The 24,903-nt window shown below is 41.2% G+C and overlaps 1 protein-coding gene across 5 annotated transcripts in view; it reads left to right on the forward strand.

Annotated features, from left to right (window-relative positions):
* CREB5 (cAMP responsive element binding protein 5) overlaps positions 1-24,903 on the forward strand; it is a 256,868-nt gene that overhangs the window by 219,533 nt on the left and 12,432 nt on the right. For all 5 annotated transcript variants that reach the window (XR_013181630.1, XM_077176335.1, XM_077176336.1 and 2 more), the window contains one exon: positions 22,657-22,980. Coding sequence is in view for 4 of the 5 variants with exons in the window: in XM_077176335.1 (XP_077032450.1) it covers positions 22,657-22,980 (324 nt within the window). In the remaining variant the exon portion in view is untranslated. The remainder of the gene's footprint in view (positions 1-22,656; positions 22,981-24,903) is intronic.

Raw genomic sequence — 24,903 nt, forward strand, 5'->3', positions numbered from 1 at the left:
TGAAAAGTAGCTGTTCCATGGTTTTGATTAGGAAACCTCCCAAAATTAAAGACACATTTCTATCAAAAAGTGGGGTCCTGAGTCATGTTCTGCTGAAAATGAAACATTTCCCACTTAGATGGAAATAAAAAAGGGTGCAGTGATAACAGTGCTGGGCTTTTCCACACATCTCCTCTGCACCACCAGGACTAAAGTAGCCTCCTTAGTTGGTCACCATGTGGCTCTCTTGGTAAAGCTCTAATTTGTTAGTTCTTCACTTCAGAAGTTGCTGGAGAAAGTAGGATGGGTATGCAAATGTATAGTAATGTAATTATTATGTATCAGCATTGTCATAGTGCCTGAAGAGCCCAATAAATTGTTCGGAGAATCTGTGGGCGGATGCTGAAGTAATAGGAAATTACAGTGACTGTGGGTGGTAGAACAGAAACCCAGAGGTAAAAATACCGTAAAATGGGAGATATTAATACTGAAAGTATCAACCAGGAACACAAACCTTTTCTAAAGCATCCCCTGAATGTTTCTGTAAAGCAGAAACATCTTCACATCTTTAAAACTGGCAGGGCATCTCACTGATATGAACAAACTCCACCGATAATGTTGCATCCCAGTGTTGTTTAGACATGGGGCAGGGAAAGCAGGGGTGGCACTGGTGTGATAGATGAGCTATGCAGCACTTATTGTCAACTGAGTATTACTTTGTGAAGTCATAATTTTGTATTGCTCTAATTACCAACATGTTAATTAGACACCAACATAAATAGGGCACTCACTCCCAGGTAGAACCCTGCCTTTAGAGAGTGATCCCTGAGCTGCACAGTAAGCTGTGCATGAATTTCCACACATTTCACAGACCACCTTCTGATGTTGACCACCAGTTGAGTAACACTGCTCCAGGACATACTGGGTTTTACCCTACAGGTATTTGGCATTTGCTTTTTACACTTAGGTAAGATGCTGTCTTCATTGCTCAGGTGGTGGGATGTTGCACTTTACGTGGGTCCAAATGACTGTGTGAGGAGCAAAGAGAGTTAGATGTATTGAATTTCACCTCAAAGCCTTTAGTGAGCTTGAATGACTTTTTATACTAAAACGCTTTGAAGTACAAGGTACAAAATTCTCTAGCTTCTTAGAGAATCAAAACCTCTCAATAACTTCAAACAGAAAAGGGAGATGCATGTTTTAGATTTGTGGTCATAATTTTAAGGAGGTAGAACACAAATATTCTGGTTATCTCTTTTCACATGAAAATTCTAGGTAAATTCTTACATCCCTTCAGTTATTATAAGTGACCCAGGCTTTTGTTTGAAAGAAGAGAGGAAAAAGCACTTTCCACCAGTGAATTTCTGCCACCCCTCACCTACTGCACAATGCTGGGTGACTGTTTTTGCTGAAAGAGAAAGCCATGTGCCAGCTGGATGGCTTCCTGCGGGAGCTAGGTTTTCCTTGGAGGTTTCCCATCTCTATACTAACTAGGCTTGACTACACTTGGCTTATTAGCTTTTGTGAACATCCTTGCCAAGGTGGGATGACTGTAGGTAAAATGAGTGCAGCAGGGAGACAGACAGAGGCAAATAAGTAGGAGTGATCAAAGTCTGGAGGTTTGCTGGCAGCCGCGCCTCCTTCCTACGCGCTCCAGCCAGTGGGTCCAGTGCTTTCCCCTTCTCCTACGGATGAATCAACACATCCAAGCGAGCTGTGCCAAAGCAGGGGGTGGGTGGGAGACAGCCTTAGCACTGTACGACAGCTGTTGTTGTGCCAATATATTCAGTAGGAAATTCAGAACAAAACTTGCCTTTTGGACCACGAATCTCATTAAAGTTCACCAATGACTGGGAAAGAGCGGACTTAAAAGATTTTTGCTGGTTTAGTGCTCTTACAATACAAGAAAGATACGTAGATGTTATAAAAAGCTGTCTTAAAAGTTTGGTGAAGGTTTCTGCTGCCAGTCCCAGTGAGACCCTAGAAGGGGTAAAAAAGTGAATTTGTCAGCAAGAAACATTTATTAGTGCATGGCAGAAAGTGCTTCCTGTTGAAATGGCAAGATTTGGCAGAGATGCTGAAGTCAATTCCCTTTAGTTTCTTCACCAGGATTTTACAAGGAATCAGTGGTGGGAGCCAAAAGATGTAGAGTAGCAGTGATACTGTCTCAGAGTTTCTTTGTTCTTGGTCTCTGCTTCTAAATTCAGTAAAAATATGTACATGTATTTTTACATGAAAGTATGTAATATGTATTTTATATGTACGTTAAAATGCATACATGTATTTTTAATTATTTTCTTTCGTGGCAAACGCCTTAAAAACCAAAGTTACCCCAAAACATAGAAGGAAACCTTTAGCTGGCACTGCATGAAATGTTATAGTGCCAACTCCCAGTTTGCTGGGCAGTTAGTGTTTGATTTATACTTTCACATATGGGTTTGAGTGGGTGGCTCACAGCTTTTTGGTGCCTTATTTTCCATATTTTGTAACTTTGGTTAATGATTTCATTCACTGCAGTCCCTGTTTCCAACAGCAGAATCCTACCCTTCATGGGCGGCATGTTTGTAACTCTTCAAACACTGAGCTCCTCCACAATGTTAGATCCTCCACCCTTCTCCCCCCAGTTCCAGTAATGTCTTTTCCTTGCTATGCTGGAGGAGGAGGAGATCCTGTGCCAACTCTTTGAGCTCTCACTCAGCTGCTGCCTTCACAACTATAAACGTTACCAAGCGCCCCCGTTGTTTTCATTCTCCATCCGTATACTCTATACTCACTTGGAAGTGAACCTTATGGAAATTCTGGGTTTGTGAAGAACCTCGCAGATATTTCCACTTGAAATGCCATGGTAGCAACAACACACCGCGCTTGCAGTTTGCTGTCCACCTAGTGACCTTGAGCTGCTTTGCAGCCACTGAAGAGTGAGATGCTGAGGTGGTGGCAGCTGTGCCCAAGGACCTGTGAGGGCCTGAACAGGGGTGCACAGGAGGGTTTTACAAGGGGTCAAATGAAAGAGAGTACAATGAAAAGGTGCCCACACACACATGGGTGTGTGCGCATCTGCACAGTCTTGGGTCCAGATGAAGGAAAACACTCACTTCAACTACTGTTAGATACATATGCAGCAATTCACCTCTGCAATCTGTGTGTGCAATCACCGACAACAAAAATTCAACAAAACATTCTCCTTCACCATCCTAAATGCCACTATGATAATTTGCAATCTCATATCCTATCTGTTGTTTAGACAACACTGTCCTTGTAACACTAATGCAAAACCACATCAGAGCAATGTGCAAGGTGACCTGCAAAATGTATAAACTCTGTGTCACCGCACTTGTATGAACAGTGGAATTTCTGGGATGCTGGCTGGCACTTTGTATTGGGCTTGTGTTGATCATCTGTATTGAAGAACCATAACCTAGCTGCAAAAGTTGGCTTTGGTGTCAGTGACACATCAAGGGGCATGCATAATTCTGTTCAGTTTGCCACACCTCTTGCATGTAGGCTATGGAATTCAGAGTAATGCACACAGGCATAGCTTTTCTGCAGTAAGCAGTATCATGCTCAAACTCTGTGCACTTTGTAAAGCCTCTTACCCAGATTGCTTATGTTATCTAGTTCATTCCTGGGGAGTGGGGGCGTGTTAGGTTTGCGCTGTTTTTTTTTCAGGGTACTGCTCCAGCACAGTATTTTGAGGAAGAAATTGAAACAGAGGAAGATAAAAGGTGTTCTGTGGTTTCTTTTTAATTGGAGACTGGAGGCAAAGTGCCTCCAGATAATTTCTCAGAGAAAAGTCATTGTCTTCTCCCACTCTTGCCATTAATCTCTAAAATTATTGCACAATTTCTGTTTAATGTGCTAAGATTTCTTAATATGTTAAGACAATGTGGAAAGAAAAATTTGAACAGGAGGGAGCATGTTTCTTTGAATGTATAATTTTTAAATCTTTTTCTGAAGTCTTCATCTGTCTTGCCAGGCCTTTTGTGGTTAAAAACTTCATCAAACTCAGTACGATTAAAAATATGTATTTTTATAATGGCAATTCATCAAAAGAACTGGAAATTCCTACAAATATTGGGAGTGATGGTCATTCAGATTTTGCGAAGGTACAGATTGCTTTTGCTGTTGCTGTGTTAACCATCACTGAAAAAGGGGATTCCCATCATGTGATATTTTCAGTTCCAGAATGTTTTATGTATTACAAAGGACATATGTATTGACATATGACAATGTCAATGTAGTCTAACGTAACATGGGCTTAAATGTAATAACATGCCTTAAAATATTGCAGTACATGTATGTTTTGCTGTGTTGCACAATAGCCATTATATTGTTTCCACAAACAAAAGTTTGGATTCCCTCAGTCTAAATTTCTATTTTTATAATTTAGTGTGCTGTTTCATTAGTGAAGCCTTTTTTAATCAAACAGAATCAACAAGCCTTAATTTGAAGTATGCTGTGAATCCATGGAGTCTTCATACAAGTGTTTTTGGATGATTTGACCCTCACGTTAGTGTGGAATAACTCACTGGGATAGTCTCAGCAAGGACTCCCATTTTTCCAGAAAGAGGGTCACCAGCAAACTGTTGTTATCCACTCTAATTCTGCTGTCAGCACAAGCAGTCTTATGTTTTTGGTCAGCACATCACTTTGAAGTTTAGTAAGTCAGTGCAGGTATCTTTGTTGACACTGTGATGCTGAGTGTCAATCAGAAACACCAGCTATTCGTACATGACCATGGCATTATTTGCAAAAACAGTTAGTCTGGATCTTCCCCCTCCCCCAGATCACTCTCACTCCCTGGATTGTTCTATATCCAGCTCAGAAGGACATATTTATAAGACTTGTTATTCTGACTCACTGAGTTGAACAGTATTACACAACTATTTCTCTGTCAGTCATGGGATAATATTGCCAAAACCTCTCTGTGGCTTTTCCTCTTTTCCTATGCATTTGCTGGTTTTGGTGGATGTTCTACTACTCAGCAAGGTGGGAAGTATTGAATGGGTATCAAAACACAGCCCCTGCTGCTGCAGAGGGTTACTCAAGCAACACTGTATAATGTAGATGCTCAGCAATCAACTTGGGGCATTGCGACAGTTTGAGTTGTTTTTGTTAATAGAGATCAAATTATGGGTGTAACTAGCTGGCAGTCTTCAAACAGACTTTTGCAAGCTGTTTACTCAGCTGTCCCACGGCAACAACTGCATACGTGAAGTGAATTCTTCCAGTATCTCTCCTGTGGTATATTTAATTTATCTTATTTTGCCACAGTGTGAGAGAAACAAATCTTGAAGAAAGTAGGATTCATGTCAGACACTGCACTGCAGACAGGCTGTGAAACTAGCTGCACAGTTTGACATGGTGGGTGAAGATTTTGTTACTTCAGAGTATACTCTTACTTATTTCGCAGTCATTTAAACCCCCAGAATCAAAAGGAAGAAGAGACCAAAGAAAAATAAATCACAGTATGTCTAGTATAGATGAGTTTTATTTTTATATCAACATGGTTAATATTAATAATAACAATACCTTCTGGAAGCAGCTGCTGAGATTTGTCTAATTCTAGTTTAAATTAGTATATGTATAGTTTAAGTGGACATTATTAGGTCCACCCAAGAATTTACCAATTTATGAAACACTTGTAAAATAAACCATTATTTTCTTTTGCAGGGAAATCCTGTTAGATACATTTGCCTCTCAATCATATAACTTCTTATTTAAAATACAGTGATTTTAAGATCAGAAAAACACATTCATCTATGCCTCCATGGTTTTCAGTAAGAAGAAGATAACAAAAAAAATACCCTTTTCAAAGTATGGACTTTGAGGACTGATAAAATTATATAGACCCTCCTTTAAAAAAAATGAAAATACTAAATGAATGAGGTTATCCATTAATCTTACTAAAATATTTCAGAATGCTGTTTTAATGCAAAAAAATTGCTGATAAAATTAAAGCGAAAGGATTGGGAAAAATTTAAAACAACTTGCAGGCAGTTTTAACTGCTACTATATCCCATTACATTTTCTCTTCCACCTCAAATATAAGGAGAAAAAAAATAGCAATAGTTCTTCAAGCAGGAATGACAGAAAAGGTCTTGTGGTAAGAAATAATACTATGGTCTGATTCAGAATTGTGCAGGGCCAAACTGCCTGTAATACTGAAATACAGAGCAAACATGAAGCACTGCTTGCTGTCCTGTGAAGCTCTGTGTATGTGACTTGATGGATGTAGTGGTCTGAGGCATTTCTGGAGCAGGGAGGGAGGAGAGCTGGGGGAGAAGAGGGAAGGTGAGGCATTTGTAAGGAGTGAGGCCAATCGATCACTTCTGTCGGCTGCCCAGAAAATTAACTACTTTACAATTCACTGGTGTATATAATATGTCATATTCCTCAGCTCCAGATTAAAAAGGTGTAGCAGTGCCACAGCTACCACCAAGACTAGCTCACTGTCTTGGGCTGGTGATCAAGTTCATTTGAGCATGTGGAGCTGGTTTAGAATTTTATTTTTTTTAATAATTCAGAAAAATTTTAGTGGGCTGCTTTCGACATTGTTTTTTAAAACTTGGTAATGTCTAGACTGATTTTTTACATTGCAAAACACACTGAGTGTCCTTTTCCCTGAAAAACGTTCCTTATGATTCATAGATCCTGGACACCCAGGTCCCTTTGGACCAGGGTACTCAAGCTATAGATTTTCATTGTCATAAAGGTGATAAAATGTATAAACCTAAACAAAAATATCCCTGGCTGCCTTCTGAGAACTGAAACACAACCAGATGCGGTGCTAGCCGGCAGCGCTGGCGTGGACTCGGATGGACTGACGTGTCCAGGTTCTCAGATGACATGGAGCAGTGTAGCTGCCCTGCAGCCACCACCCAGCTGGCAGGGGAAGGGGCTGCCTGTCTGCCTGCCCACCTACCTGCCTGTCCACTGCATTTGGTCTGCAAACACTAGCCCTGCAGAAAAAAAAATTAAATAAGCAGCAAAAGGTATGACCTCCTTGCTTAGCGTTACTTGTTTTGATGAGCAATTTCTGAATTGCTTTTTGACCGCTGAATGGTTGTTTATAAACCAGGGAAAGATGAGAGACAAGCAAAATGAGACCAAAAAAAAAAAAAAAGAAAGAAAAAAGCCAGGCAACCAAATTTGGAATCACTGTCCTGCCAGGTGATGACAGAGTTGCTTCAGACTTTCTCTTTGAAGGTGCATTGCTTTGCTGACCTGGCCAGTGAAGGAGTGAATTTTTTAGCTGCTGAGTGGGCTACCTTGTGTAGAAAAGATAAGCTGTGAATCAGAGGAGAAAGTTGTGTGAAAGAACTTTAAAAGAAAAAGGCTCCTTATCGAGTGCATCTTGGTCAGAGCTTTGGGAAAGCACAACTGCTGAATTAAGAAGGAAAGGGTGTCAGAGAAGAGAAATAACTTATTAAATTGTAGAGCAAAGTACATCCCTACATACACCCCTATGTTTATACCCACAACCCTATGCACATGATCTGTTTATCTGAATAATTCTGTCTTTGACACATTACATGAGAAGAATTGTACATTCACTGATTTGTTAGATGAGTTGTATCATTGGATTTTTGTTTGCATGATACTGACTACCCAAAGTAGCCACCTAGTTAAAGCTAAAATATATATCAACAGTTTTTCTATTTTCTGTTCCTAAATTAAGTTACTGCCTCTAGTAAGGCACACAAAGATTGACTCTTTTTGCACCCTGGAGACTTGCAATTCCATTGGCAGAAAAGAGATAAAAGGAGCAGTACTGTTGCCTGTTTGTAAGAAGGTCCGCACTCGGACTGTGGTTCTGGCTCTGCCACTAAGGGTTTCTCTGATATTGAGGCAATCTCCAGGTTTTAGTTCAGTGATGTGTAGAGTGGGTGTCCCACCACATCCAGTGACACCGCCTCCATCTTCAAAGCAGTGTGAGGTATGGCAGCATGGACCTATGCAGAAACACCTGGCAACTTCCACAGTTGGGTCTGATGTTTACAAAATGCTTTAGGATTCCTGGAAAGCATGAAGGCTTGTTGTTCACTCACAGCAGATTGTGTCACCAATTCCCAGGTCAGTTGCCTCATAGACCTGAATTAACCAACCCAGCACTTGGATATATAAAATATTTTAAGTAGTGTGAAATTGTGCCTGCTATCAGAGAACACTGATACAGCTTCCAGCAGAGCCAGACTCCATGAGTGCTGGCAAGTTGCCTCCTGCCTGCTCCTATCTGAAGATGGCCACCAGCTAGGTAGTGGTAATTCTCTCCTAAATTAGGCCTTTGCTGGATAGGTCTTTATTTTCCTTTGTGTCTGCCTGATGTTTGAGTGAGCAATATGATTACATGTGAGTTTATTGAAAACCCAGGCTGCTGCTGTACTAAATAAAATCAATGAAGGCTCAGAATTATATGGAACAGCTTTGTATTTAAATGTAATAGTTTAATTTCACATTATGCTGCTACACATACCAGATTTTCTGCAATACGGCAGCAAATGCTTGTTTCTCTTCTTTTTCTGCTGTTGGCAATGCAATACCTGTAAGCTTCTGGTTTTGTCTTTGGGTTAGTTGCTTATATTTATGATGGCAAGGAGTAAAACATATTGAAACAGTCATGGTTGCAATATTTATAGATTCTGAATGCATATTAAATTAGAAGCAAAGGAGAAGCAGAATTACATTTGTTTTGTAACACTGTACAGTTGAAGGCCAGAACCACTTCTGCCAAAGCATCTGCAAATGCTTTAGCTCCTAGCTGAGAGTCAGAGCTACATTGCTAAACATGGGTGGATGGTGTAGCACAGCACAAGTGTCACCCATTGAATGAGGAATCCCTCAGAGAATCTGGCGAGAGTAATTAATGAATCCATTTGGAAAAGTCAGTGCCCTTCAATTAGCCTGAATGTAGCAAAGCAGATGGGATCCCATCCTCCAGGGAGAAAATTGAGAAAGATCCTAAGAAATACTGCTTTGGACTGATTTATCTGGGTAATTATTAGCCTCATTTGCATGAAACTGTTCAATATGGCTGCAGTGAGAAAATTAAGAATTTATAAAATGTTGATAGGTGGTCTAAACTATCAGTGGTAGTGGAATCATCTGTCAAGCAGGATCTTGGTTCAGAATATTAAACTAATCATCAGCCAGGAGAAGTAAAGACAAGCTTGAATGTGAAATTGAGGGGTGGAAGAGATATATTTACAGAGAACCTTTTTTTATAGAGGCTCCTTTGAGCTTATGTGTAGTGGAAACATTCACCGCCATCCTGATTAGATATTGTGTCCTGCCTTGAAATATCCTGGAAGAGTTCAGAAGGCAGAAGAACAAGTCTAAAGAAACTTAAAGAAAAAAAATTTAAAATGCTGATTTTCCTTAAACATCTGGTGGTGCAGGAGCAAAATGAGAAGAGCAATGAAAGAGCATTTGAGAGCATGTGTGTCTTAGCCTTATCTCAATGAGACCCTTCTGTCCTTGTCAGTGGTCTCATTTTTAAGTCAAAGCATTGCAGGACTTACCTGTATCAATGGGAAGCCATATGTGCCTTTTAAGTAGACACATAAAAACTGGAAGCCAGTACAGCTAAATTGCAACTGTGTTTATGTATGACAAAAAAAGAAGTGAGAGAAAAATAAACACTGTTTATGACAGCATTGTAATTGCATAGAAATGATGGTCTGCAGGTTCTAGGGCTGGAGGATTTTTTTGCTACAGGGAATGACACTCCAGCACCCACATATCTTATGTTTTTGGAAACACTTCAGCTCAGATAGCTCTAAGAAGCATTTTGTGCAACAGTTCTGAATTTGGAGCTTCAACAGTCAGAAGTCTGAGACTTTTTAAAAAGTGGCAAAGAAAACTGATAGTCCTAGATAGGCAGAATGAAGAAGTGGCCTCACCACTTTTCCAGCCCTCCTAGCTCAGGGCATTTCTCTGCCATTCCAAAGCCAGCCTTTCCCCCCTGCAAAATTTTCTTCCTCCTCCACAAATATCCCTTTCTCAAAGATGACAAGTGTTGGTGGGTACCTGGGCAGCCCACTCCTTGCCCTCTCCTACCCCTTCCAGCAGCCCAGTCCTGTAATCATGTGTTGGTTTGAACACTCTCCCCATTGAATTCAAAATTCAAAGTGTATTCAACTGTTCTAATTGAGTAAAGAATTCAGTTCTGAGCAGAATGTCAGACATAACCAATACTTTTAGGGCATGGAACTGATGGCATCAAAACTGTGAGACTTTAAGTCTGCTTTGGACATTCACTGGTGTGCATAATGTGTGCTGTTAGATTTTTTATTTTTTTCCCTTCTTACCTCAGAAGGCCTGAGATATGCAGGGATGAGCACACTGGCCGGAGAGGTGGGGGCAGGATGTTCCCCCTCCGAGTCATCCTCTCAGCCCGACAGCAGGCGAGACTGGCACAGTTTGGCCTGTGACTGCACCTTCTCACCCTCTGCTGATAAATAAGCAGGCTAATTGAATTAATAAACAGATAGCTCTTTTCCCTGCCAGCTGGAGCACCATCAAAATATATGATAAATTATCTGTCAATGCCTTAACTGCAGAGAAAAAAATGAAAAAAATAGCTGCCTCAACATTTCCTCTCCAATTCTTCTCCCACTTTTCCCCTTCCCCTGTCCACCCAAGCACCTGATTTGGTTTGTCTCAACCCTCCTTGCCCCTGGTCTTTTGTCCTTTGGCAGAACTCCAAGGAGAAGTAGCAGTGAGAGGTTCACTCATTTGGCCAGGCCGCTAATGGGTTATTAAGACTGTAGGCAGAGCAGACGTTCCTGTGGCTCCCTGGGAAAGAGGAGCAGAGGCACAGTTTTGGGGCAAGACTGTCTGTGTCTCAGCTGCCAGCGCACAACCACCTCTCAGTTGTGACCTTTGTCTCAGACAGAAGCTGCACATGAGGGACAACGAGGGCTGCAATCAAGCAGGAGGGGCTGTTGTTTAATATCTTCATCCCTGTCACAGACAGAGGGGTCAAGTGCACTTTCAGGTTTCAGATGGCACCAGGCTGAGTGGCACAGTCAAAGCTCCTGAGGGATAGGATGCCACCCAGAGGGACTCTGGACTCGCTCGAGAAGTGGGGCCATGGGAACTCATGAGGTTCAGCAAGGCCAAGTGAAGGTCATGCAACTGGGTTGGGGCAACTTTCAGTATCAATACAGGGTGGTGAGGGGATTGAGAGCAGCCCTCCAGGAGGGACTTGGGAATATTGGTGAAAGAAAAACTGGACATGACCCAGGAATGTAAACTTTCCACAACTGTATCCTGGGCTGCACCCAAAGCAGCGTGGCCAGCAGGTCGAGGGACAGGATTCTGTCCCTCTGCTCTGCTCTGCTCTCATGAGACCCCACCTGGAGCACTGCATGCACCTCTGAGTTCCTCTGCACAAGGAAAGACATGGGCCTGTTGGAGTCAGTCCAGACAAAGGCCACAAAGATGATGAGGGGGCTGGAGCATCTGCCCTATTACAGGCTGAGAGAGATGCAGCTGTCCCGCCTGGAGAAGAGAAGGCTCTGGGCAGACTTTATTGTGGCCTTCCTGTACTTAAAAGGGGACCACATAGCAGGAAGAAGATTGAAGAAGATTCTTTATGATGAGAATGGTGAAACACACAGAGAAAAGGTAGATATTCCTGCTGATTGCAGGAGGCGGAACTAGACAATCTTTGAAGGTCCTTTACAACACACACAGTTCTGCTGGTCTATGGTTCTATGAGACAAAGCATCAGGAAGCCTTACATTGACTTGCTGGTGTGCCAGACAAAAGGGAGAACTTCATCTTAACCTTTGATGTCACAGACATGGGTAATACCTGACACTTTTTTGTTTCAAAAGAGAGGAAAATGATGAGACAGAAGGCATCAGGGATTTGCATCATACAGACAGAAAGTCCCTGCCATCACCTCTCAAAATGGTGTTCCCTTTTGGAAATATCTGTGTTCCTCAATATTCCTAAGTAACAGGAGATGAAGAAGATTTCACTGCTTCAGATTCTTAAGTAGGATGTAAATAACTGAACTTCCTGTGGCATTACCTTGATTTCCAACATGCTGGTATAAGTGCTTGTGTGCCTTTGCTTGGTCTGGTTTCCCATTACCCATCTCCTCTGTAAGTTTCCCAGTAAGCAAGCTGGAAAAGCTTCCCAGTCCAGCAAAGTCTTGCTGCTTTTTCTAAAACAGCAAGAAATGGGAGGTGCTGCAGAGTCTGAGATGGGAATGAGATCACAGTGTTATGTTCTTGTTCAGAACATGACATTTTTTTTCTGGTGCATATGTCAAATGAATCAGACAATGGTGGTGTCAGGAAGATGTATAATGCTGTCTGCAAGGCAGGGAGAGGAGACAGGAAGATGTGTTAAACAAGACGGTATTTATGCCTTTCTCCCTCACTTCATAGAAGTACACAAGAAATATTTTAAAAAGAAAGATAGGGTAATAGCAGGAGCAACTGGATCCCTCTCATGCTTTTCAGAAGACTCATTTGTGCTGTGAAGGACAGTGAGCACAAACAGATAACTGGTGTGCAGGAATTGTCTCCTCCCAGGATGCTGGCAGCTGCTTTGGGTACATGAGGAAGTGTCTGGTAAAGACATTGCCCCATTCCCAGGTTGGTGCTCACCCAGGAGGTTCTACCTCTCTCAGGGTGCAGGTTGCGGCATGGACCCTTCTCCTATCTGTCCCCAGACAGGCACTCCCTTTCAGGAATTTGGCCTTAGATGGTTATTTATGCTCTCTTTCCACTGTCAGGAGGAACAGGGAAGAGTCCACAATGAAGCAATTGCAGGATACACTGTACCTGTCACTTGGTGCTGGAAAGGAAATCCTGTTTGTGAGACAGCCACTGAAACTGGGGTCTAGCCAGGCCCCTGACCTGTGCAAATTTGTTCTGTATCCTGTGGTACGTGCCAAGGGAAAGCCAAATCCAGCTGTCCAGAAATGACAGGTTGAGTCAATGGCTTACCAAGCAGGCAGCATCCTTCCCTTTGGTGGGGAAGGTGGTTATTTTGGTTTGCTCTGCCACATTGCTCTGAAAAGCAGCATTGCCAAAGAGTAAATATGCCACATGCAACAGAGTAAGCTGCTAATATATTGCATTTTACTAAGCCATTGCTTGTCAACTGAGCCATGGGGAGTGTGTGAGGATGCATTCGTAGCCCTTTCAAATACAAAGTAAAACCCATTAGTATAAATCACCAACTCCAATAAAAAAAGAATGGTTGACGGCTTCATTCTTTTTCTCTCTTGTTTCACACTGTTACTATCCCAAAGTGTATTAAAAAACCTTGTGGCACTGATAGAGTAGGCAGCTGGTATCTGGTAGAGGTTTGAGATGTTGCTGCTCCTGGACCCTCAAGTGGCTTTGAAATTCAATGCTTCTGACCCAAGACACCACTGTTTGAAAGCAGCTGATACATGTGAAGTGGTGAAAAACAAGGCAGCAACTTGAGCTGTCTATGAACAAAGGGGATGGCATTGCAGGTGGAGAACAAAAGGGGCAAGATGGAGGGAAGCAGCTTAAGGGATGGACTCAGGGGGACAACATGGGAAAACCTGGAAGGGCATAAGAGACCTTACATGGGGGCATAATAGGACAGTACTTATCAACACCGATGTATTCTGTGCTGAATGTTTATGATATCCATTCGTATAACTCTCAGCATAAATTACATTCATTTTATAACAGTGAAAATTGACACTAAACTAACCTGTTCACACTTTTTATGGTTTGTGTCTACCTACTACATGCTGTACTGGAGTGCATGTATTGAAAAGCCACTAGACATTCCGTTTTCACAGCTAGATAATTGAAAGCTGTCTGTGAATTAAAATGCTATTTTCATTCTTCATCTGGGTTAGATGAAGAAATAAAGCTTTAAAAAATGTGAAATAGCCCATAAGTACCCTCTCATTCTATATGTCCTTGTACTGTACTTTATATTCTAGTCATTTCTTCAGGAAAAAAAAATCCATGAATGCTTTAAAAATGTTTCAGGAATTGCTTACCTTTAGAAATGAAGAAGAAAAAAAAACTTCACCTGAAACTGCGTGGTAATGAGACAATGTCTAATTACCTGCAGTGAATTCTCCAGTCAGGCCAAGGGGCTAATGAACATCAATACTCTTTCACAGAGAGCCCTGGGATCTCTAATGGCTGTAAGTGGTCAGGCCTCCAGTTTTACATTTCAGAGTCTCGTTGGTATAATCTTGAAACAAAATCTACAGACCAGATCGTGTCCTCTGTGCTCTGTGTGTGTGTGTGTGTGTGTGTGTGTACGCCCTTGAGCACTGCACATCTGGGACGAAATCAAAGGACTTTTAAGTGCGCATGTATCCAATTTCTGGCTTGCTAGTAGCCCTTTAAACGTGCTGGGTTTAATCCAGGAAAAACGAGTATTCAAAAATCACACCAGTGAAAGGAAAAAATAAAACCCCAAGTTTTATGTACTTGGATGGCATTTTTCTTTGAATATGAATGACTTAATCATAATCAGCCTTAGTGAGAGGTGGGTGATGAAAGTTCAGAAATCTTCTGACAGGAAAGACTTTGAACCTGCCCTTCTTGTGTTCTTGGTGTGTGTTTTATGCTCGTGAGAGGGAGAAGGAAAGTAAGCAATTTGCACTGTCGTCAAAAAGCTGAAGTACACATTAAGGGGTCTCAAGGCTTCAGAGCAGTATTCTGAAGGGAGAAATTTTTGCAGTGCTAATCCCATCTGATCTGATCTCTGAGTACAGATTAAGATATGCAAGCCTAGTGTTCCTTGCAGTGTTAGAGTGCCCTGATTTGAGGATTTGCTCTATATCTGGCTTGTATGGGAAATTCCTCAACTTCCTCTGAAATAAATTCCCACTTTTCCCATTAAATACAATCATAAATGTTCGTTTTGTTCTCAGGCAAGATATATATATATATATGTATCGCAATGCAAGCCTGTACAAACACTTTCCACTTGCATTGTCCTGGAACATGGAAACATGATTTTAGAAACTTAAAGCATTTTCTTGCAGGAGTGAGGAAGACCTGAGCTGCAACCCCTTTGCCAAATACTTTGCTAAAAATGCTTAATGTCCAATGTGAAGAAAGAATCTATGGTGCCTCACCTTGGGAATGAGCTTTAAAACAGATCTAAGAGAATAGATCATGAAGATGAGCAGTACAAACTCAAGTTCCCTTAAGCCCAAGTTTTCATAGTGTCTTACAGTGTGTGATTAACACTGAGTGATTTTATTGCCACCTCTTTTTCTGTGTTTTCCGCAGGTGACAGTGTAGCATGCATGGACTAGTCCATAGATTAACCTGGAGGATTAAGTTAGCAAAAGACTATTTGGAGAACAAGAATGGTGATTTGATATGTGCCTGCCTACTCATAGCTTGCAACTCAGCCCCACTTTCTCTTGGTGGAATGGGGGATTGATTCAGAAGGATAGAGGTGAGAAAATGCATTAATTGAGATAAAGACAGTTTAATAGGTAAAGCAAAAGTCACTCAGAAGCAAAGCAAAACAAGGAATTAATTAAATTCCATGAGCAGGCAGGTGTTCAGCCATCTCCAGGAGAGCAGGGCCCCATCAACCATTAAGGTCACTGTGGAAGACAAATGTCATCACTCTGAGCATCCCTCTCTTCCCTCTACTTCCCCTCACTTTATATCCTGAGCAGGACAGCAGATGGTATGGAACATGCCTTTGGTCTGTTGGGATCACCTGCCCCAGCTGTGTCCTCTCCCAGCTTCCTGTGCACCCCCATCCTGCTGGCTGGTGGGGTAGGACAAGAAGCAGAAAAGGCCTTGACCCTGTGCAAGCCCTGCTCAGAAATAACAAAAATGTTGCAGTGTGTTATCAACACTGTGTTCAGCACAAACCCAACACACAGTCCCATAGTGGCTACTATGAAGACAATTAGGTCTGTCCCAGACAAAACCAGCAAGCAGGTAATTAATCCCCAAGTGTCAGGAATTTTGCTGTCAGAAACTGGCCTCTCCAGGGGTAGGTAGCAGCTAAGTAGCTGCTTTTCTTTTGGACTCTGGCACACAGTGGGGAAATCTGTCAGAAGTCGGTTGTATTTTTTGGATCCTTCCATTGGTATTGTGTGTTGAAATTATATGACACCATTTGCCAGTAATAAATCACTTTGCTGTCTTTTGTGTGATTACATAATTAAATATCTCTTGTCATGGATACACATGGAGGGATTGACTTAGACTTGGTGGGAATTAGAGGTTTGATTTTTTGAACTTTACATTTCCTGACTCCTGTGCAAATCAAATCCAGTTGTTTAATACTGATTTGATAAATGATTCATGCAAGAAATAGTATATGGTGAGAAATATAAACCATGCTTTCAGTGTATTTTCTGCCTTGATAATAATTTACTTGTTCATTAAAAATGCATGTAGAATAGGAACAGAGAATTTAGTCTTTTTCTAATCCTTAAAAAGGTGGTACATTGCACAAAGATACTGGCACTTATCTCTTTTGCAAGGTGTTCTGAGATGAGCAGGAGGAAATTGCTGGGTGGAGCTGGGATGTAAACTCACTTATGTTTTCTGCTGTCCCTGGAGCCGTGGCTGTTCTCAATGAAACACCATCACCAGAAGATGGCAGTTCCAACAGAATACCCTTGGGCCACCCTGGCTTCGACCTGCATGGGATCACTCAAAACTGGCAGTCATGCAGAGAGTCGTCCATCACTGGGGCTGATGTCAGCGGGCAGTGTGACTTCTCAGAGCTCCCCTGTGCCCCCACTCAGGGACACTGGAGCAGCTCTCGCAGCTGACCTGTCCTTGAGCAGTGTGCTATTAGTTTTATTGCTGCTTTGATTGTTTGCAGTTGATTCTTGCTGCTTTCCGCTGAAGTTTAATTCAGTTTGCATTTGGAAATACAAGGGAGAAAATTTGTTGTTTTTATTAGAGGCTGAGCTGCACTGAAGGCTGGATGATGATCCATTGTTCATGTTGTTACAAAATCTGACTAAGTGGGGAAGCAAGCACAAAAGGAGGGGAAAGTATAATTCAGATTTGCCAAACAGCCTGAGAATAATTCGAAGATTAGCAATTTGGCACTGTTTACTGGCAAGTTGTGAATTAAATGTATCCCACTTTTCTCTTTACATTAGTGTAATGTGTCACTTCAGTTCTGGATTTCATGTCCTTCTCACACATCTTACTCTTCCTTCTGTCAATAGGCAGGACTGTATTTTACTGCACAAGAAACGTAGGAGAAAGCATTTAATGTGGCATCAGAGACTTTCTAATTGCCAGTCTCTGAAATGTGCTCGTATCTGCAGTTTGCTTATTGAGTGGAGATGAATCGCTTCCAATTTACTTTTATGAATGCAAATGGAACATTTGTGAAGAGTGGTTTCTGTTATTTACACTGTGAAATGCTTGTCAGCAGCCAAGTGTAAAAGACCTGGGTGACATTTATGCTAAGTTCTCTTGTTGCAGTCATAGTTAAAGGAAAGGATAAAATTCTGTGTGATGCTCTGAAATGCACTGGGTGAAGTTCTGTTCACAGCTTTAGCTGTCCCTGGCCTAACTCTGTATATTCATTTTGGGTATGATGCTTAGAGTTAAAAGGAAGCTTGACTATTGCAGATGAGAAAACAGTATTAGTGACACTGAAGTCAATGGTATGCTTGCCATGAAGTTTGGCTAATCACGATCATCACTCTGAGGTTGCTACTGAACTGCAGATGTGTGGCGATGCTTGATGTCTGTAATCCTTTCTGATTTCCCACCCCTCTCTAGACTTTTCTGTCCCCTGTGGGGAACTTACTAAACCCTTGTATTATGGAGACTAGAATCACAGTCAGTAGTGCAAGAAAATATCTTTGAGATCATATTTCATGTGCCTTCCAGGGTCTGATATAATTTCCTGATAAGAATATACCAGACATTAACTAGATACTGCAGCTGGTCTTGTCTCTTTCTAATTTAGTGGGATTTGGGCATGCAGACCAGAGGGAAGAGAGCTTTTTTTCTAAGTGCAGCAATGCATACTTATTTGGAACAATTCAATCCTATTCAAAACCAGCATTCCATGTCTGTCCTAACCTAAAATTCAGCTGGGTGTTATAATAGCTCATTGTTTGATGCAAGCACAGAGCACCTGTAAAATTTAAGATTGTTATCATTTCTCAATTGAGAGATGAATGGAGAAAGTTGTATTTTATAGTCATATACAGATTATGGAATAAAACATGTATAGCCTGTTTTAAATATAATGTTATATAAATAATATAAATATTGATTAAATATTATAAGTATTAATATACACATGAAACCCAAAAAATTGTTTGCATTTTTAAGTGTGGGAAAAGCAACCTCCAAATTTACAGGTTGGTTTTGGCTTTTTTTCTTTTAACAAACTGAAAAAAATGCTGTTTGTTTATTGCTAACAATTTTTGAGAAAGAAAGGGCAAAAACCAAGCCAGCTTTGAAATACATGTCACAATTGAGGAAAATTAGAAAGCAGCAAGATCCAGAATAGCAGAAGTATTTGGGAAAGTGATACTGTTTTTCATTCAGGATCTCAAATGCTTGAAGGCTGTTTTTCACAGATTTGGGGTTTGCCCAAAGATGTTCAGTGTATAAGTTAGAATCTATGTTGATAAAAGGAAGCATCAAGCAATGAACTGCACCATGATGTCAGTCTTTATGTGGAAGAAGCACTGTGAAAACTCTCTTGTTTCCAAAAAAAACCCCAATACTCCAGGTACAAGGGTAACTTCTTTGAGGTGTTGCTTTCATATGGCATTCAGTGGGGTAGCTGCAGAGTAAATGTGTCAGTTAGGGCCATTACCACAAGGAACAGTTCTGTGTTCTGTACAGGGAACACAACACTCATACCTGTGAAGCACCAATACCCGCTGTTTCCCTCTCCTCCTCAGAAGATGACAGTAGATGTACTTCTGACTTCCTGTAGGATCAAAAGGGAATTATATTTATTCACTTGATCAGAGGCAAAGCAGGCTGCTCTCTATGAAAGGTTTCTCTTGCTGTCTGTGTCACTCACAGTCACTTATTGAAATGTTATGACTGAGTGGAAATCAGCTATAACTGATGTTGGCCACTATGTTACTTTGATAAAATAATAAAAATCATCAGTAAGGGCCAAAAGTCATGAAAGGTGAGACCTCCATTTCCTCTTGGCTTGGTGGGGATATTTTAAAAATTGCCTTATAAAAGGGAGAGAAAATGGGATTGTGCCCTAAAAATTTCTGGTATGAGGTTAGCAGATATTTTATGTTTAGGTGAAAGCAGGTCTGAGTAGCAAGTCTTCTGTTTCAGTCCCAGTTTGCAAACTGCCAGGTCCCTGCAGGCTCTGGTGGAGTCAGTCACACAGTTCCTGAAAAAACTGAACGGCTGCAGAATTGGATCTTGGGTTACCATTTCATTCTAGAGGGGATTTGGTGGTGTCGTCAGTCCAGTAAGCTCAATTTTTATGCCATCACATTTTATTTGACACTAAACTAAAACAGCTGCTTGCAATTAGCACACATGAAAGAAACAATAACAAAACTGCAGCCTGCCCTTCAAGCACTACACATACTCAGTGCAAAGAGTTTACCTAAAGTTCTGGTGATTTTCCCTCCCTCTGCTCTAACTGAAACATTGAAAACAATTGATCTCACTGAAAACCAAATTAAAAAAAAATGTTTATCGCTCCCTGAATGTTTCTGATTGGCAGCAGTGACTGGTTATTGGAGAATTTAGGCTGCTCCAGATGTGGGCATGAACAGGACTCTCGCTGCTGCGGAGCTGATCTAAGCATGAAGTTAAAGGGAGGCAATGGCTGTTGCTGCCCTGGGACAGGATGATGTAGAGAGCTGGTTTCTTACCAGGACTGGGATCCAGGGCAGCTGGCCCACCCTCCCATTGGGAACAGTGAACAAGGAGCTTGTAAAATACACAGACCAAATGGAAATGACCCCTACTGACTGAAACCAGCTGCATGTCAGACCTCTCACTGTCTCTCTTGATTTGCTATCTCAAATAAATGGATGTGGTAGAAGGGCTACAGAAAGAAAACAAAATAATTTATTCTCCTTGAAGTTTCACCACACTAGCAAGCTTCAGTTTTTACAGCTGAAAAAAAATGTTTATTCACAGATTAAGTTTTTCCCTCTTTTTTTTTTTTTTTGCTTTGAAAGTCTGCAGTTTAGAAGACATACTGTAGCTCAGTTTCAGAAGTCTTTGACAAATAGACATGGTAGATTTTGTAAGGTATTTGTCACATAAAACTTCTGGCTAATGAGAGCTTGGTTGTTTTACATTTAGATTCAAAAAACAAAGTTATAGCAGCTTTTGTTGGTGCTTTGTCTTAGATGTGCATGGTGGCTCAGCTCCATGAAAAACATCTTAGTGAGTTTTGAAGAAACATGACACAGAGAAAGATTGGACTTATTGATGCATTTTCCCTGTTTTTTTCCTAATATGCTCCTGGGTAATACCAGTTATTCTGAGCATTATGAGGAGCTGCTTGAAGTAACCATGGTAGCATTTGAATTCAGCAACAGTTAAGGACAACAGCTTCTCCAGTCCTCCATTTAATGCCCAGGATGGGTTACTGCTATTGACATTAGATTGCCCTCTGTTCTGACTTCAGAGGTAGAGGAGGCACTTAACCTCACTGTCACCTTTGATCTCTCATTTTGAGAAGATTGTCAGGATGGGACACATCCTTTAAAGGAAACTTTTAAGAAGTTTCCTTTAAAAAGTCTATCAAACCATATCAGTTATGGTTTGACAGACTTTAAAGGAAACTTCTTAAAAGACATCAGTCTAGACTTCATTCTCACAAACTCGTATACTAATGTGTTTTGCAAATATATATATATATTTTTTTTTTTAAGTCTTGGTCAGCCAATTGATTATTAGTGAAAGAAGCCACCAAATTTAGATTAATAGATCTATTAGAGTGTCTTGGTAGAATGACCTTCATGAAGTCTGAAAAAACATGTGGATACAAAAACTTGAGGATGACACTTTGAAGTGAATGTTACTTCTTTTGCCTTCCACAACCTTCTATTTTCCCTCTATTTTTTCTTTTATTTTTTTCCCTTAAGAATTTGTTCCTTTCTCACTAACAGTTGTACAAACACAATACAGTAACAGCTTTGAAAATAGAAGACTTTACCTGTGGCCTTGCAGTGTTGCAACAGCCAGATGTTATTTCAATACAAAATAGACTGCACTCCACATCTGCAGGTTCTGAGAGTCCTGTCAGTCACTATTTTTGCTTTAAAGACAGAACCAAAATGCAGTTCAGCCTGGCCATTGTTCCTCTGCTGGCATTTTTTGGCTTATAGGATCTTCTGACAATCATCTGTGACCAACAGATAGATATTGCTATGGGGAAAGACTCACCTCTGTGCCTCCTACCATTCACCTCTCTGGCTCCTACACTGCATTTTTTATCTGACTGAACTCAGGTGAAATCTCCTACAGATGAGTTCTCTGCTATTCATTCTATCCTCTGGCTGGATATGATGTAGTTTTTGAGTTATTCAAATTGTGCTGGTTTGGCATCAAGTGATACCATGCACCTCCTTCCTTTCTTTTTTATCTTAACATTTTCTGCTAATTACTTGCATTAGTTAGAGTAAATCAATTTACTTCTTTGAAAATATAGAGCTAAAGAGGTCTTGGGTGGCTGCCTGTAGATAATGTTCTATGTTGAGCAAGAAGCAGAACCATGGATGTGAAGGAGGTTTCGATGGGTTTGGAAGAAACTCTTCTCCTAGCTGGCATCTGTGAGGCTCTACCTTTGGCACACTCTTGTAGGAGGCCAGTGATTTCAGTAGGCCAAGGGTCAGATGACACCAGCAAGGTGTTTGTATGCCAGTACAGCTCACGGCTTTGGGATGACCCTGTAATTGTGCTGAAAGGGAACTTTTTTACTCTGTATTTCCGCAATATCCTTTGTACACAAAGGCCCTATGCTGCAGTCCAAAATGTTTCAACCTTTCCCACTGTCTTTTAGTTCTGTTCAGGTAAAAGTGAACAAATCCCACTGTTACTAAGGAAAGTTTTGCTCAGGTCAGATTCCAGGGCCCAATCCAGTGACATGTGGCATATAAAACAGAGAGAGGTTAGCATGTGATGAAAGGACAACCCACACTTGAACTTTTCATCAAAGAAGGAGGATCAGATTGAGGCCATCCTCATTATTTTCCCTTCTTTATGATGAAAGAACAGGTTGGGTACTAGTACAAAAGAATTTGAAAAACATGTAAATATTAATATATTTTTCAATGAGTCTTTTAATAATATCTGAAGTAAAAACAAGATGGGCATTTTGTTGTGTCTTTATTTTAATCATACTTTCATTTTTAAAAGTTGTGAGAATACAAGCTTGTTGAAGGTAACTCTCCTTAGCTGGCCAAAGAGAGAGAGTTATATTTCCTCAGAAGCATAGTAGGAAATGTGTAACTGTTAAATTTCAATTCAGACATTTTAATCTTTAAATATTTGCAGTGGAAAACTAGATTAGACCCCAAGAATATGTTCTTTTTGAAACTGAAGTAAGATGCCTTTTAGCAAAGGAACAGCAAGAGAAAAACTAAGTAAATCTCAAAACACAGGACGGGGCACCGTTTCTGCCACAGCATTTCTGATTGGTCAGATCACCATGTACGAATGTTGAATTTTCTGCCTTGTTGTGTTCCAGAGATTGAAGGCAGCACTGACTCATCATCCTGCCGCCATGTCGAATGGGAATATGAACACCATGGGCCACATGATGGAAATGATGAGCTCGCGACAGGACCAGACACCACACCATCATATGCACTCACATCCTCATCAGCACCAGACACTGCCACCTCATCATTCATACCCACATCAGCACCAGCATCCGGCACACCATCCTCATCCTCAGCCTCATCACCAGCAGAACCATCCCCACCACCACTCCCACTCGCACCTCCACGCACACCCGGCACACCACCAGACCTCGCCGCACCCACCGCTGCACTCGGGCGGACAAGCACAGGTAGACCATCGTGTCCTACTGCATCTCTGAGTTTTGCTCTTGGGTGGAGTTAAAGCCTGATCTCAGTATTGTTTCTTCTTGCATGCATGTCTTGTTAGATACAAACCCGTTGGGCTGCTAGCAAATGTCTGCTAATGGGGATGCTCAAACTTTATTTAGAAAATGGAGTGAAGCAACAACATGTTTTGCTGCCTAATTTACTAGACATTTGTAATTTCTTACTTTATAAGGAGCTCCAAGGCTTTTCAGTTCTCTGAGCTCTGCAGATTGCCACATATCCTTTTATGGATGAGGTTTATTACAGAGATTGGCACATTATATATGTTGCTTAATGTGCTTGAACCTGAACTTCCCAGGCCAAGATTTAACAAGCTTTATGAGTTCTACCTGGAGAAATACATAACAAAGTCTTTATGAAATGAAATGGCACTGGTGTGTGTGGCCAGGGGTAGTATTTAAGACTGGAGATAATAGAGGTAGTTCTAATTAAGGATACACTGGCTTGGAAAGGATTAATTGATCCAGACCTTGTGAAGAGGACAGACATCTGCATAGTATGAGAGAAAGAATAGCTGTGAGTGCAACCAGTACTTGGTGCTTGTGGCAGGAGAAGGAGGAGGATGAAGCCCGTCCAAGGAGAGAGATTTAAACAAAGAAGGCAATTTAGACTCGTATTCATGTGACAAGTCAGTGAAGGTCTCCACTGAATGAGATGGAGGACTAATTTTTTTGGACCAGGTATATCGGGTTCAGCAATTTGGATAGTTCGTTATCTGAAGCGAATGTTTCTTGAACTAATGAGCTAGTGAGCACAAACTTTAGCAGAGTCATTTTTAAGAGGAATTCTATTAATGTCTTAAGATGATAGGCTTCTGCATCAGGATCACACAAGAAAATAAAGCTTTGGAAGCAGTTACTGTAACATGTCAGGTCTGGAGAGCAATGTTGAGGAAGACAAACAGGCAGTGCATGGAATGTGAGGACAAAGAGGAATGCCAGCCATAAGAAGTTCAATCTGTGAAGTATTGTGTTGCTTGCAAATACCTTTCAGACAAGCTCTTAGAAAACATTAAAGAAAATGAGAGTATTTGGCTGGCATCCCAGTGTCCCACAACATTAACTATTTACTAACATCTAGCTTTCTTACTGCAGAGTCTGCAGCACATGGAATCTCCCTAAAGTATTTGCTAATGTAAAATGAATTGTCAGCTTTAGAGAAACAGTCTAAGTAAGAGCAGCAGACTCCCCTGTGAGAGGATGTCCATAGCTTTCCTAAGTTTACTTCAGTTTTTACTTTGTGAATTCAATTATTTTCCCATCTGTTAATGAGTTATTTTCCTTGGAGTTGTTTAAAAACTCCAATAAGCAGACATCATCTCGTATCAGAGAAACCAAAAGTAACCTGATTGCTGTATTGGAGATCACTGAGAGAGTAAGGATAAAGTTGTGCTTAGCCAATTGAGGACTCCATGGATGAGATGGCAGAAGCCACTTAACTTTCACTGAGGGGTAAAGAGGATAAACATGTTAATGCAGTTGAGGTCATCAGATCCCATGGTATGGAGCACTGCTGCAAAACATTCACAGCACTACTTTAAACAGATGAGGAGAAAACTACTGGGGAAAACAGCTACCAGGGGAAACAAACCTCACAGTTTTAAGGACAAGATCAGTGAGCCAATGGCCTTCCTCTAGACCACTTGGACAGGGACCTTGACTTTCTTACACAGTTAGGACGGCTTCAGCTTCTTGTGCTTTGTATTCCCTGCTAGCTGGCACCACAAAAGACTCTCAGGCAGGCAAGAAGACATACCCCACACATGGGTAGGTGGATGATTAGCAGCCACACAGCTGTCAATGTCCCTCTGTGTTCAGTACTACATGGTCTCTGGAGCTGGGTCTGTGCAGTCAGATGAGCTTTGC

Source organism: Agelaius phoeniceus, chromosome 1 (assembly GCF_051311805.1).
Source record: "Agelaius phoeniceus isolate bAgePho1 chromosome 1, bAgePho1.hap1, whole genome shotgun sequence".
In the NCBI taxonomy this organism is placed as follows: Eukaryota; Metazoa; Chordata; class Aves; order Passeriformes; family Icteridae; genus Agelaius; species Agelaius phoeniceus.